We start from the raw sequence: 16,368 nt of genomic DNA, 5'->3' as shown, positions 1-16,368 counted from the left end.
CCCTGGCTGACTGAGCCTGACTGAAGTCAGGCTGCAAGATGATATCCTCCCTCTGACTTCTTGTGGATGGACATTATCTTAACAGACCTCCTGTCAACTGGGACCTGCCCAATTAGCCAAGACTGCTGGTAAATGAAAGATGATTTGGTGATCTCTTCTGCCAGTTGCCTTTAGATCTTTGGGTAAATCCCATTTGGCCCCATGGGCTTGTGTATCTTATATTGTGTAGCTGGTCACTGACCATTTTCTCCTGGTTTATAGGAGCATCATTCTGCTCTCTGTCTCTGTCTTCCAGCCCAGGGTCTTGGTGTCCTGTGAGCAACTGCTCTCACTGTTAAAGACTGAGGCAAAGAAGGCATTGAGTACCTCAGCCTTTTCCTTGTCCTTTGCCACTATATTTCCTCCTGCGTGCAGTAAAGGATGGACATTCTCCTTAGCCCTCCTTTTGTTGCTGATGTATTTGTAAAAACATTTTTGTGTTTTACAGCAGTAGTCAGATTAAGTTCTAGCTGGGCTTTGGCCCTGTAACAAATGGAACCACTATTAAAATTAAAAGTTTAATGTGTTGTTTGGAAAATACCACCTTCAAAAGCATAAAAATCCCTTAGTGTTTCCAAGCAACTGCAGTTGTGTGGTCAAATTCCCAAGATGTGAGTTGTCACCAGTCAGTTGTTTTTACAAGAGACTCTAACCTTTGGTCTTGGTTGGTTTACTGTTTAAGTACACACACATATGTTTCTCTGTTACATAAAGGATATCTTGGACATCAAGTAAATTTAGATTTAAGTATTCACAACTAATCTGTTTCATGTGAGATAGTTTTTAATAGTTACTTATAAAGAAAAAGGTTTCCTCATTGGAATTCAACTTTCAGAAACCTCATCCATCAATGTGACCAAATATGTGTCGGGTAAGACAAGTCCTCTGCCTTTATCACTTGAGTCCCAACTCGTACAAAACTTAACCATGCACTCAGCTTGAGTTACACAAAGCACTAAAGTCAGTAGATACTACATGCTTAAAATGGGACAAGACTAAGTGCTTTCTTGAGCTAAGTCCTCAAAAAGTCATTATTTTAATGCACTTAAGATAAAACCAGCACATCATAAGATTTTAAAAGAGAAAATAAATGTTTGTAATTCTTTTTTTCTTTCTTGTTTTGTAGGGGCAGAAAATTTTTCCTGTGGTGATTTATAGCTACCAATAGCCTTCCACAGTGGTTGCCTTATCAACTTATTATTCTGGCATCTTCTGCTCTTGTTAGTAAACACAGAGCTAAGTACTCCTAATCTCAAGAGAGAGACTTTGTACAGTATGTTCTGTACAAAACTGAAAGACTTGAAGATCACAGGAGAATGTCCTTTCTCCTTACTGACTCAAGGTCACATTACTGAGGAACATGACAAGGACTGCACAGAAAACAGCTCTAGAGCAGCTTTGCCCATCTGCAAAGAAGTCCATGAAAAAGATGGTCAAGGAAACCTTCCACAAAGGAAAACGAGCAGAAGTAGAGTGTACCTGCACACACTAACTGAAAGCATCTGCAAACTAATCTTTCCTGAGGTAAATAGGTACTAAATAAAACTTTAATAGCATTTAACTATAAATGTTAAAAAAGCATTCTATGCCTGCCTTTAGATGTAAGCCCTTAGAAAGTTGCTTTAACTTAAAAGTTTGTGTTCTTTTGTAGTTCTCCCTAGTTTAAATCCACTTCCATTCCTTCTGGACATAATTTTGCCACAATCTGTGTCATAAACATCATTCCTTCTAATGTATTTCCCTTATTTTTGCCTTGCATTTGCACCCTTACACTGATCTTTTTAATTGTTCTTTTTAAATCCATCTATTTTTGTACTATTTTTTAACATAGTGATATAGTAATAGTAATTCAGCCTTGATACCTAATTATGTAAATTATGTGGTCATCTCATCAGTTCACCTAACTGAATCCAAACTGCTAAGTGCATTAGTCATTATCACAAAAAAATTAAAATAGATGTTTCCATCTGCTGTGATACTAACCTCCTGTCATGCTATTTTTAAAACCATTACTGTTCGTATTTACCACAAAGATATTCTTATGTCTCTGCTCAACTTAACTGAAAACAGGCCTAGGCTTGCTTGAGAGGAGATGAATACCATGGTTTATCTCTGTAAAAAGAACATGAAAAATGCAGCTCTCTGACATCCAGCTCTTGGCCTTGTCTCAAATTCAGTGGGAGGTTTGAAGGAACTGACTGACATATCGGGACTGGAAATAGCAAATGGACAATTCTGTACACTCATTTAATTACAATTCCATTACTTGGACATTTGGTGTATCTTACTTAAAGTGCCGGAGTTTTTTTAAATCTATTTGCAGATCTGGTTATGCAGATCTTTTTACCTCTGCTGCATTTATACAGATGGAATGCATCCCTTTAAACCTTTAAACTGATCTCTAAATTTATAAAGGAAAATACTCGTAACCCAAAAATGAACTGGCAAAGCACCCTTTCCAGGATGTCATGATTGCTGCATTGCTTTTCTAGTATATAGTTGTTCAGGGGATTTTTAATAACTGGTATTTTTTTCCTCTTTAAAGAGTGGTATAAATGTATGCAGTTGCCTATTACATAATTATGATAGGCTAGTTCATCATATGGGACAAAGCTTGGCAAAGCAAAGATATTATGGCCGTGTAGCCTAGGAACCACTGAAATACAAGGTTATCATTGTTTTTATTTACAATTATTCAAGTCATATGCATCAGAACTTTGTCCAGGTCTGTTCTCATGCTGATTTAGGTTCAAGCCCTAAGCATTTTCCTAATCCTATTTTTCCATAAAAGGGCCTTGCTTGTTTAGAAACATATTTTTCATTGCTTAGAAAATTTACCTTACCTAAATGTCATTGAGTAACATCATCTTCCTTCCAACTGGAAGCTCCAAAATGGAGCTGCATCATGACCTCTGTTGAACTGTGTGCTTCTCATGGAGACAGTGAGCTGTGCTTGGAAGTCCAGGACAAAGTGCTTCCAGACAACTTTTTGATTAAATTTGGGATATAATGTAGTGCATGTTGTTGATTAATTTGCTTCTTTCTTTACAGAAATATGGAGAACATTGCTCATTTATAAGTAATGGATTGGATGGCGTTCCACTTACTGTATTGGTTTCTACACAGATGTAATTTATGTTGTGTTCATATACATGTTCTATATATTCATATATAGATATGTATATATGCATCTAATTCACTTTAGATTTTTCCTTGGAGAACATTTACAGAATATGTCTTTCTTTCATGTGATATTTTCTTTGGTTGTGCAACCTTTCCTCCTGGAAATACAAAAGTAAAAGATGCAGTAAAAGCTGCTAGTTTCTTTAGGGAAAGAGAGCCAAAGAAAAGCCAGGCCACAGGAAGCCTCACAGCTGAATTCTGTCATGCCAGTATAGTACTATTCTATGACCCTGTCTGTGTGGGAAGTTTGGGGTTTGAATATCAGAGACTACATACATATGACAGCTTTACTGGCCCTAACAATTTGAAATACACATATTTGGAAAATGTTCCATCTGTTCCAATTAGGAACTGCAAAAGGGATATGGAATCATGGGATTGAAGTATTTTAAGGCAAATATTTGTTATGCTCTAAAGTTTCTTTTATTAGAGAATCCTTTAATAAAGGCTGTCTACAATGACTAGATTTTCATTTGGAGGATGTCGTGGCATACACAGTGAAAATTATTCTTTTCTTTAAAATAATTTTGTATTAATTTGTGTTTTTTTGGGGGCTGGGATTTGTAATAATAGAGAGCTGTGTTAGTTATTTCTTAGCAGCACTGTCTTTACTGCCACCTGAAAGCTTGGAGCTGAAGAAGATCACTGTTTTTAAAATACACTACCACTGGTGCACATGAAGTGAGGGGCTTTAATTACTGAGGGGCTTAACTTTTTAATTTTAATTACAGTGGTACTGGAGCTGAAGAGATGAACATAAAGTAAACCCCATAACCACAGAAGAGACATGCTGTTTTTAACAACAATACTGTCTTGAATGAAAGTTGTTAGTCCCAAGGATGGCAAAGAAATTCTGTGTATAAAAATGTTACCTCATGATTAAATTTTCAGCAATGACATATATACATATGACATACTTATTTTTTTCCCCAGTTTGAAAGGCTTAATCTTGCACTGCAGAGAACACTTGCAAAACACAGAATAAAAGAAACCAGGTATGTAAGTGTAATGGGTTTGTAACTACACTGCAATAATATTGTATCAGTGCAATAATGTTTTTCAGACAGGAATGGGGTGGTGACCAGGAATCAAGACTTCTGGAATTTATATTCAATTATCTTGTCAAATTGGTGTGTAACATTTCATGTAAAGTAAGCTAGTAATGATTTAGTTTATTTTAAAATATTCACAAATATTGACATCATTCACAAAGTTGACTTAATGGACAAATTGTACAGGGAAGCAAAGCAGGCAAGGACTTTGGAGGAGCTCAGAGACAGCTTGGCATTGATGGAGCAATAGATTGGTTGTATATGGATCTAGCTCAGAGTTTCTAAGATCCCAGGGAAAGATTCTGAAATACTATTAGTATTATACAAAATAATTTGGTTTCTGATACAGTGAACACTCTTACACTACAGATACTGACTTGGATGTTTTCCTGAGCTCACATGGCTTCTGGTTTCTGCTTCTGAGGAACTCAGCTCAATTTTCAGCACTTCTTAGTATCCAATATTAATCATTTGAGCCTTGTAGGGAGTTAGAATTTCTTTCCATCTCATGATACTCTGATGATTCTGTTTATTGAATGCATCTGAAAAAATAAAACCATCAGTTTAAATCTGCTTTCTGAAGTGAAGAAAAATAATCAAGTTGGAAACTACACTGTTGCTCACCATGATAAGAATAGATAATTGCAGTGTATCTTTTAAATTATACTTGATATTTTTAAAGCACTTTACATACATTGACTGAACCAAAGATAGCGGGTCAGATGTGCTTTGCAATTGCAGACTGGCTTATTGCTATGAATGTTTTCCCATTCTTTAATTATGTGTTGCTTCCCTGGAGTATCAGTTGAAAAGAAAAAATTACTGTGATATTCTGAAGGAGGCAATAATGCCAATGTAAAACAAATCTAAGTGTCTGTGTTGTTTTTGCCTATAAATATACCTATGATATTCCAAGTGAAGAAATTCAGAAGGCATGTATCAGGCATTTATTGCTTATATGAAGATTAATCTAAGCTATAAGCCTTTCTCATAACTTGGAGTCAAACATTCAGTTTGACATTTATTGTCCTCAGAGAACTGCAGTTTTGTGTCACATATCTTCATTACTAACAATGAACAAGTAATTTTGGAGTTAATAGTTGTTATTTGTTTTTCCTCTCAATGCAAAAATATGTTCTGGCCTCTTTTGAATTAAATACACTGTAATTCCAAAAAATGCTTGAATATAAATGCCAATTATATTTTACAATGTGTTAGGAAATTTAGTTTTGGCTTCAAGATAAAAACACAAACCAAACAAAAAACCAGGACTGTTACAATGACAGGCAATAGCATTTGACTGAAATCCACAATATGAGCTCAGACCACAAAACTTTTATCAGACCACAAAACTTTTAATTTACCAGAAATGCATAGGATAATCTAAGATCCTACCAAGACCCCCTTTTGAATTAATTAAGAACTTATTATTTGATCAGCAGAACTGAGTCTATACACTTTAAAGACGAGGTAACTTCTATACTTATTGTCTTTACCACATTTATCTTGATAATTCAGGGGTTTTATTATATTTTTATGATCTTTGCAGAAAAACTGGTGATAGAGAAGATTTTGAAAAAATAATCAGTGATCATGCTAATGCAGCAGGTAATTTAAGCTTGTTTAGTAATATATATAAATAAATAGAGTATCTATTATATATATCTATAAAATATATTTTATATAAATTAGTATTGTTACTAATTTGTTACTTCATATTCTGAGGACTGTTGTATGTCAGAAGAGAACGCTATAATTTTTAATATGTAACTCTGGCTACATCTGTAATAGTAAATTAACATTTCCTGGAACTGAATATAAGTACACTTAAACTGTTTAACTGGTCCAGGCACACAGCTGGTCTGCGAGAGATAATACTTTTTCAAAGGATTCCCTGTAACATTTGGAGAAATGGAATATTTCCAGCAGTCAGTTTGCATGCAGCTATCTAGGTAAAACAAATTTACTAGCAATGATGTGAGCCATTCAGTGCCAATTGTCCTCAGTGCTCCAGAATATTCCCAGGGTTATTTAATGTACTGGATTACACATAGTACTTAGATCAGCAGATCCTATTTTATTTGTGTGTTAGTTTTTAAACTTATTTTACTCCTTTAGACCAAACTAAGGGAGTTGAGTTAAATCTTGTGCGAAAACTCGCATCCATTTTGTCTTACATCTCTACAAAGAACACTGAATCTTGGGTCTTTCTAAACCACAACCAATCATCCCCCCATTTCCAGGCCTTGTTTCCAGGACTCCTAAATGAGAGTGCCTTCAGGTGTCAATGCTGTATCAGGGAAGGGTATTGATTGTTTGTTTTGGAAAAAAATGGGGAGGTTAGTCTGTGATTCAGGATGATGAGTGCAGCTCTGACTAAAATGTGGTTCTGTGCAGGTGTTCCCGTGGAGTCTCTACGGGAATCTCTTGGTGAAGAGCTATTCAAAGTATGCTATGAAGAGGATGAACACATATTAGGGGTTATTGGAGGCACCCTTAAGGACTTCTTGAATAGTTTCACTACTCTGCTGAAGCAGAGTAGCCACAGCCAAGAAGCAGGAAAAAGGGACAGACTTGAAGATGCCTCCATATTATGCCTGGAGAAAGATCAGGACTTCTTAAATGTTTATTATTTCTTTCCTAAGAAAATCACAAGTCTTATTCTACCTGGTATCATTAAAGCAGCAGCTCATATTTTGTATGAAACTGAAGTGGAAGTGATGCTCATGCCTCCTTGTTTCCATAATGACTGCACTGAGTTTGCTAATCAGCCTTATTTGCTGTATTCTATACAAGTCAAAAGTGCAAAACCATCCTTATCTCCATGTAAACCACAGTCTTCACTTGTGATTCCTGCCTCTGTGTTCTGTAAGACTTTCCCATTTCATTTTATGTTTGACAAGGACATGTCAGTTCTTCAAATTGGAAATGGGATAAGAAGACTTTTGACCAGGAGAGAATTCCAGGCTAAGCCAAATTTTGAAGAGTATTTTGAAATTCTTACCCCCAAAGTAAGCTGCACTTTTAGTGCAATAATGACCATGCTAAATATGCAGTTTACTGTACGAGTTAGAAGATGGGATAATACTGATATGAAACCATCCATGGTAAGAGACTTTTTATCACCATTACTTCTACCAGGAATTTTTTTTTCTTCAGATGGAGTTAAAATAGCCACAAAACATGGTGCATTTTGCATTATCTACATCTGATACAACTGCATAATAATGATTTAATTAGCGTAGTCAAATGTAATTCAGATTCTGAAGCCAGTGTTCAGTCAAAACTCTGCTTTAGGACTTTTACAGAAGTAAAATCTGACTGCAAATTTGATTCATTTCAATAATTTGAAATACTGAAATAAAGCCATGCTGCTGAGAGTAAGGGCATCTTCAGCACAAAGACAGTGGCAGGAAAAGCTTTAACAAAATGCCCCTGAGTTATCTGGGAACAGTTCTAGGTTTGGGGAAAATAAACAGATGTTTTCTGTGCTCATTCAGCCTTTGGTGTTTTGGAATCTTTGATACTCTGATGTTTTCATCAGATAGAATCACCAAAGGTTCCACTTAGTTTCAGCTGATGGGATTACAACTATCTCTGCTGAAGCTGGGTCTGTGACAAATGACCTGGGACAGTAAAAAACATCTCGTGTCCAATGACTGTTTTTATTTGTTCCTGCTCCCAGCTAAATTCCAGCTTCTCTACACCTGAAGCACTCCGGGATGAATTACCAACTCAGACTCAACACTCCAAAAACTTCAGTGAGGAACAGTTAGGAAGTTTTACCCAGTTAGTAATGTAGCTACCATTAAAAGCTGTAGCTACTTCATCTCAGATCCATTTCTGCACTAGAATGGTTACAAGGGGTAGTAGAGTTGGCTTTGATTCTGCATGTACTTGCATATGCAAATGTCTATTAGTAAGGAACAGATTTTATTAAACAAGTGGTCTTTCAGAGCCATGTTAAGCTAAGCTCTGCAGCACCTTTCACATTACACAATTGAATAAAGAAGGGACATAAAAACACCTCACATAAAACATTTTTCCTTTTTAGACTATTAAAATTGGATATTCCTGCCATTTCTGCCTTTAATTTTAAATTTCAGTGAGTATAGAACATCCTGTGATAAAACTGAAGCAGATTTTCTCACTTTACCTTATGGAGAAAGTGGTGCATGAACCAGTTATTAGTAGAAATTCAGAGGCCACTATAGTAGCACATTTTTTCAATTGCTGATAATACGCAAAATTATTCTTTTCAGTTTTCTTTTCTCCCTAAGATAAACTGATACTCAGACATAATTAGGGGTTTATCCTTAAGTTGGGGTCCTCTTGTACCAGAAGACTAAATAAAAATGAACTTACTTGATGGCTCTGTGATTCAGCACCCCATGATTTCTCTAGGCAACTAAATAAAAATGTAAGGATTATGGGCCAGTCTTGATTTTCTTACATTTTAGCGAAGTGTATTTTCTCTAAAATTTCTCACTTCTAGACCATTGCCTTGTATGTTTTGTGTGAATTCTTGTTTCTTTAACTGTTTCAGGTAATGGATCTTAAAGGCCAAATGATCTATATTTTTGAATCCAGTGCCATTCTATTCTTGGGATCTCCCTGTGTGGACAGACTAGAAGATTTTACAGGACGTGGATTGTACCTCTCTGATATTCCCATTCACAATGCTTTAAGAGATGTTGTTCTGATAGGAGAGCAGGCCAGAGCCCAGGATGGACTGAAGAAGAGGTTAGGAAAGCTAAAAGCAACCCTTGAGCAGGCCCATCAAGCACTTGAAGAGGAGAAGAAGAAGACTGTAGATCTTCTGTTTTCAATTTTTCCTGGAGAGGTTGCTCAGCAGCTGTGGCAGGGACAAGTTGTACAAGCCAAGAAATTTAATAATGTCACAATGCTGTTTTCTGACATTGTTGGATTCACTGCCATCTGTTCCCAATGCTCACCTATGCAGGTTATCACCATGCTTAATGAGCTTTATACTCGCTTTGATTACCAATGTGGAGAGCTAGATGTCTACAAGGTACACCACTCATTGCTTTTCTTTGGGATTCTGGGGCAGGAAAGGAAATTAAGAATAAGTGGGACAAAAATAACAGAAGTCCAAAAATTATTTTGCTATAAACCTTTTTCAAATGAAAGACAAAATAAATCACAAAACAAACAAACAAAAATGGTGAACACAAACAGCTGTTAATTCAGCCAAGAAAAAAAACCCATCAAAACTTAACAGTTAATTTTAAAAATTAATTTCAATGACGGTGTTGTGACTCTGGAGTAAACAGGTGTTTAATGTAGCTGGGGGTGCCTGACTGTAAATGAAAAAGGAAAACTATTTTAGAATTATGCCCAGCAATAAATAAAAGTTGTGTAATTTTTCCTTTTGCATGATACTGCAAGATTTGTCCAGTACTTACATAATTTTGCAGGAAAACTAAGACTTACTCAAGAATTATGTTTTACTAAATTCTTACTGAAAGAACTTAGGCAGTTCTTTTATATTTATCAAACAATCTAAGTGTAAGGAACAAATATGTCTGTTTTAGGTGGAGACTATTGGAGATGCCTACTGTGTTGCTGGAGGCTTGCACAAAGAAAGTGAAACACATGCTGTTCAAATAGCACTGATGGCCCTGAAGATGATGGAACTGTCAGACGAGGTGGTGTCTCCCCATGGAGAGCCAATCAAGGTCATATATTTTATTGTATTTTCTTTGGTTAAACTGAGCTCTTTTGTTTGTTTAATTGCTTTCTGGGATTTTGTCTCAAGGAATTTTCCCATCATTGCATTAACTTAGGGAATTTGGGGAATCAAGTGACTGTGGCTGGAGAAGCTGACCTTTTTAGATTTGTGGATGAGAGTTTTGTAGAGTGGTAAAGGTGAAATAGAGATATGAAAATCAACTTAAAAGACAAATGCAGTGAAGGGAATAGGTGCAATCTGACATGCTGCAGTTCTTGTCTCAGTTGCAATAAAACTGTCAGTGGCATGGAATAGTCTCTTTTCTAAGGAAATGACTAATCCTCTTTCCAAATTAGACTGCAGGTCTTTTGACGCAGAAGCTATGAATATGAATGCCCAAAGACGTTCTGATTGTAGTAATCCACACAGCTTTGGAGGATTCCATTGCTGCTCTTGTTTCACAGTCAGATACCGAACCACCATAAGATAATGGTGTTAATGCTGTCAAAGCAACTGTTAAATTCAGTGGTAATTATATTTATGGCTTCCTTTCAGTGAGAACTTACACATGTACTGAAATTTTCATATAGGATTATGTCCTACTGAGAAAGAAAAAGAAAGGTCTGTGTGCATGAAAAATTATGTTGTGGACCTTCAATGTACTTCAAATGGCCTGGAATAGCCATCCTGTTATTTTTAATAGAGGTGTCTCAGTTCATTATGTCTTTCATTTCCTAATTTTTAACATTTATCTGTTCATTGTTCCTCCAGAAAGCTTAGTGGTTTTTGTTTTTTTTGGTTTTTTTTTTGTTTTTTTTTTTTTTTTTTAATTTTAAATTAAGGAATACTTGTATTCCAAGAAAAAGAAAATGGTTATTAAGAGGATTATATGCTCCACATTTATCACACAGAACAGCAGTATTGAATTATAAATAAATATTGTTCTTTTTGTATTTAGCAGTATCAAATTAAGTTACACTTTAAAAATCTGGAAACACCCTGACAATGTTATAACAGGTGTATAATTTACATGCAAATGCTAGTACTACATTTTTGAAACTATTTTAAAATAAGGATAAAATGTAATATTGTGTAAGTACCTAACCAGAAGCTTCTAAGAAGGAAACTATATTTTTAATGAAAGCATGCATCTATTTTAATTAAATGCTTCATGAAAACATTGTATATTGTGCAAAGCAATACATTTGTCACACAATCTACTGTCATTTTACATATCAATTGCCAAGAAAAAACGGTGTGACTGCAAATGGCATACTTTGAATCAGACTTGCATTTTGATGAACATATTTCAGCCATCTTTTCAATGTGGGTGGATTTTGGTATTGTTGCAGGTTTTTCTACTTTTACACTCAAAGTTAGGAACTGCAACTTCTTCGTACTGGTATGATACTCTCTTGGTATGTAAAGAGTAGTATGCAGAGTAGACATACAAGGTTCCTGGCATCATACCATTATTTAGTCAGAATGCTGTTCTGAAGAAAACACCTCTACACATGTATAATGCACATGAGAAAAAGAACACAGCTCAGAAAAAAAACCTAACAAAAAGAACCATAAAAAAACCAGCAGCAGTTAAGTAAGAGTCAAAGATCTGAGTATGAGCTAAGTTCACAGCAGTTCACATTTTGATATGGTAGGATTATTGACTAAAAATGCAGAACAAGATAAACTTCAGCTAGTTCCTTCTCCATGAGCAGTAATGACCAGAGTACAGATATTTTAAGGAGACTCTGCTAACCCTGTTTATTTTCATAGCTCATTCTTTCTTTATATTTTTTAATGAAGAATAATTTATAAAATTGACTTTACCAGTTCTATTTTACCTAAAAGTGCTGTTTTCTTTCTTTTGTTTAAAGATGCGTATTGGCCTTCATTCTGGATCTGTCTTTGCTGGAGTTGTTGGGGTTAAAATGCCTCGTTATTGCCTTTTTGGAAATAATGTGACCCTTGCCAATAAGTTTGAATCTTGCAGTATACCTAGAAAAATAAATGTCAGCCCAACGACTTACAGGTACAGTGCAGTATGTAAAATGTCCACCTGCAGTAGTTACTGTAGTAGTCTGTTATCTTCTTGTTGTTTTTTTGGCTGGGGAAAATAAGCAAAAGTATAAATTATTATTACTTTTAAGGAAGCTCTGCTACCCTCAGTGTAGCCTGGACTGTGATCTGTTTTTCTTACTTAGCTTGTACCCACTGCCACATATCTGATAATGCCTTGTGGCAAGGTTCTGCATCCAGCATCAGACAGAGAACTTGGCAGAGGATCTTTCCTGACATCCCCTGCAGCATGTGTTATGTGACATAGATGGTGCCAAGCTTAAGATGATTTTGGATAGGTGATTTAGAAAAAGCAGCACAGGTATTAGAGCACAGAGAAAGTAACCCTTTTGCTCATGCACTCTGAAAATGCAGAGAGAGCATTAGCATCACCAGTGCTTGTGTATGTCAACATAAGCAGTGCTGGCCAACAGTGATTGTTTTTCCATTCCACTCATATGGAAAATCATTTTGAATCATACCCCTAAAAAGTAGGCATGTTGATTAATTGGTAAACTATTGTTGTTATAGAGTTTCTTTTTTTTTTTCTTACTGAATGAGGTGTTAACCTCCTTTTTGTTTCATGTCTTTTTAAAATTTTGATTCATTCACCAATTCTAAAGACACACGCATAACGTTTTGGCACCTTGCACAACTGCTGTATATGTCAGTAATTGTTTGAAAGCTTTGGTATGAGTTAACCAACATTTATCCCTACAGAGAGCAGTCTCTGTTTCAACATGTGAAAAAGCAAATAATATTAAAATTGATAAGAGGGTCTGAATAGTTTAATAAGGTTCACAGTATTCCCTTCTTTGAAATACTAATTATGGTGCATTTGATGTGCGGATGTGAGCAAGCTTTTAGCACTAAATAATTCTTGAAAAAAATTACAACAAACATAGCACCTATGTGCAAAACATTACCAAGACAAAAAAAAAAAAAAGAGGAGAAACTGTTATTTGCACTGATGCACACTTAATTAGGCTTTCAAGGTTACCAAGTAAACACTATTTTTTATATTTCCAGTAAATAACTATAAAAATTAAATTGGATTCTCCCTGCCATATATGAAGAGTTATTGAATATCTGCTTAGTTCTTAGTGACTGGTTGATTTTAATCAATATGTTTAATTTTTGTTTTAGGTTATTAAAGGAATACCCAGGTTTTGTGTTCACACCACGCTCAAGAGAGGAGCTTCCACCAAATTTTCCAAGTGATATCCCTGGAATTTGCTATTTTCTGGATGCTTATAATCAAGGAACAAACTCACAGACTTGGTTTCAAAAGAGAGATTTGGGAGATGGCAATGCCAATTTTTTTGGTGAGGAAACAGGAATAGACTAAATTGTACATTCACAAATGTATAGAATAAATTTATAAATATTTGGATTTTTTTTTTGGTACAAATTGAAAATTTTTAAAACTGTATGAAACATGAAAGCACTTTAGATTGTTAACACCTGAAAGCCAGTATTAAAATTTCAGGAAGTATGTCACTGACTACTTTTTATTTCTCCTTTGCATAAGGAACATAATCGCTAAAGTAATGTTGCAATGTCACTGTTGGAAATGCTACTATAAACTGTATTTTCCCTGTGGTAATTTGTAAGTGCTACAGTTCTCTCTATACTGAGAATTCTAGATGTATTGTATATGCAGTTTGTCAGGAAATGTAATGTGCAAGTGATGCAGCCACATGCAGTGTTGTGAGCTGGTGCTTATCAATGACTATGAAAATGTATTTTCTTAGAGATTCCATAAGAAAATGTCCATTAAAATATTAAAGTATGTCACTGCCATCACATACTCCTAGTGCATCATTTGGGCCCCATCCTAGAAGGCTGCTGACCATCTTCTCACACTGGCTGGTCAAAGTATGAGGGTGCTCAGCATTTTCTGGATCAGGCTGATAATTGTAGCTAATACACATGCATAGCAGAGTTGCTGCTTACTGTTTCATGAACTTTATTTTGTGTATAAAATGAATATAGATTAAAATACTGTATAATCACATACTAACATCTCTGTTATCATCAAACTATTTTAGTTCTTAGGGTTTTTAAAGTACTTAAAAATAATACTATCCACTTGTTATTATGTATTACAGCAATAAATGTTTTCTTTTTGTTGTCAATTAAATTTGAAATGTTTTAACAGAAGTGTAATAAAATATGCTTTGGAATGTTTGCTTAGAAATGGAATTCCAGTTAGACTGTATGGAATGGAAGCACACCAGCTTAAATCTCTGATCCTTATCTGAGGATGCAATGTGGGTGTGAGGTGCTATGGAAATGCCCATCACATACTCGGTCTGAAGTTGCCAGGGGAATTTTCAGGTGAAAAGAGATGCTTTTAAACATCTGAGCACATTTACAAAGATTAGTACTACTACAGTACAAACTTTTCTGTTGTGGCTGATGGAATATGAGTGGAGAATCCTAAAGGCTTTGCCTGTGGAACTGGCAGAATAGAGTTAGTTAAGAGTTCTGAGTTGAGGATTCTGCCTCTGATTAGCATGTCCGTCTGCCCAGAAATTCCTCTGTGCTGTACAGTTTGATCCCAACTACAGGCTGGAGAACTGCATCGCTTATGCACATACTACTACTCCCATTTGTATCAGGTATTATTATTATGACTTCTTCAGCTCCTGGTGTTTGGCATATCAAGCCATAAATGTCTCTTCAAACCACTAAATCAGATTTTGGTCTCTTAATATTTACAGGGAGCAATTTTATTAGACTAAGATACAATTTTGTTCATTTTCTGATCTTGACTGGTACATTCTGAAGCTCAATAAACCATTTAATCCTACTCGTGTTTGGTAGAAACTCATACATGTGGCATCAGAATCTTGAGAAAAGACCTTAAAAGAGACTAGAATTAAAAATGTTTTAAAGACATATTTCAATTCAGATTTCCTGTAAGGAGCATTTGAACAAAACTTGAACCATTAAATCCTTTCTCAGGTCTACTATATCCATCCAAGATGCTTAGAAATAGTTCTGTGGCACAAAAATGGAACCAGAAAGTTTTATATATATATAAATATATATATATATGCACATATATGTATATATATGTATATTTATATGTATATATATACACACACACATATATACAGGCACATGTATTTGTCACACTTTGGACCCCAGTGTTTCAAGGAAACAAGACCTATGCAAATCTTGGAAACTGATCTTTACAATATTATATTGGTCAGATAGTTCTGTTCTATTGAGACAAATACCCAGAGGTTACTAGCAGTGCTGTGTGGGTACCCCTGGATATAGAATATAGGGGAGTATTTGACTCCTGACAGTTCAGTAGGCTTATGTTATTAAACCAGAAATTACTGAGGTCAGTATGAATCTATCCATCCTGGTTAAGAAATAAGTAGACTTATAAATAAAAAGGATTTATTTCACAGACCGAATGGGAATTACATTTAGGAGGGAATTGCCTTTTGTTCCTAGAAGACAACTATTGCTGACTGGATGAGGGCCATGCTCAAAGCCAAATTCCATATAAATCTGTCATCAGATAGGATGCTCATCATGGCAGTTCTTGATAACCTTCCTTAGGTAACAGCCTTCCAGGAGGAATTCTGCTGAAGTGCTTTAGTGTGCACAGAAAGCAACATACTTGAGTCTAAGGGAAGTAAACAGGATTTAGGCACATATTTAAGACAACAATTCATGAAAATGCTTTAAAAGGTGCATGTGTTCAGACGTGTTGTAAATAAATCCTTCATAAGTCCATTTAGCTTTAAACATAATTTAAGAATTTAGGTCTCACTGAGAGACCTAAATTAAACTGTTCCTCTGTTTAAATTCTTTTTCAGAATAAATATGTATTTAACAAGGGACAAATATTTGAATTGATCTTTTCACTTAGATCTAAAATATTCTTTTCACCTTTAACTAATCATTTCATTTAAATTGAACAAAAGGAATCAGAAAGCTAATGAGCAAGTTGTTGAAATAAACAGAAGAAAGGCAGTTTAGCTGATGCAATACTTGGACATTTTGGAAGAAAATAATAGAGTTGTTTTTAAGTTGATCTCTTCTGTAGTATAGTGTATGATATTGTGAAAATGTTTGGAGGCTATGCAATGCTATTTATATGAATATAAAAATACCTTAGTATTATGTCCAGAAACAGTTTTGTTACGTGTGAAATTTTATTTTATTAGTTCATGAAGATTCTGTGTAGCTGATTCCTGTTCACACTTACACTATGTGATGGAAGATGCATTTTTATTACTGCAGTTTCTTTGCCAAAGAAGTGTAAATGGCCCTTGAAATAAAAAGTGGGTCCTTTGAATCTTAACACTGACATAGCTA

General features: G+C 35.2%; 1 protein-coding gene across 2 annotated transcripts in view; it reads left to right on the top strand.

Moving 5' to 3' along the window:
- GUCY1A1 (guanylate cyclase 1 soluble subunit alpha 1) overlaps window positions 1-16,122 on the top strand; it is a 37,172-nt gene extending 21,050 nt beyond the window's left edge. For both annotated transcript variants that reach the window (XM_058803504.1, XM_058803503.1), the window contains exons 2-9: window positions 1,166-1,563; window positions 4,156-4,217; window positions 5,824-5,882; window positions 6,672-7,381; window positions 8,821-9,306; window positions 9,830-9,973; window positions 11,844-11,998; window positions 13,171-16,122. In XM_058803504.1, coding sequence (XP_058659487.1) covers window positions 1,315-1,563; window positions 4,156-4,217; window positions 5,824-5,882; window positions 6,672-7,381; window positions 8,821-9,306; window positions 9,830-9,973; window positions 11,844-11,998; window positions 13,171-13,372 — 2,067 coding nt within the window. In that variant the 5' untranslated portion in view covers window positions 1,166-1,314 and the 3' untranslated portion in view covers window positions 13,373-16,122. The remainder of the gene's footprint in view (window positions 1-1,165; window positions 1,564-4,155; window positions 4,218-5,823; window positions 5,883-6,671; window positions 7,382-8,820; window positions 9,307-9,829; window positions 9,974-11,843; window positions 11,999-13,170) is intronic.
- Window positions 16,123-16,368: the final 246 nt, after the last annotated feature.

This window comes from Ammospiza caudacuta, chromosome 4 (assembly GCF_027887145.1).
Source record: "Ammospiza caudacuta isolate bAmmCau1 chromosome 4, bAmmCau1.pri, whole genome shotgun sequence".
NCBI lineage: Eukaryota > Metazoa > Chordata > Aves > Passeriformes > Passerellidae > Ammospiza > Ammospiza caudacuta.
Note: the sequence above shows the minus strand (reverse complement) of the source record. Positions and strands in the feature narration are given on the sequence as shown.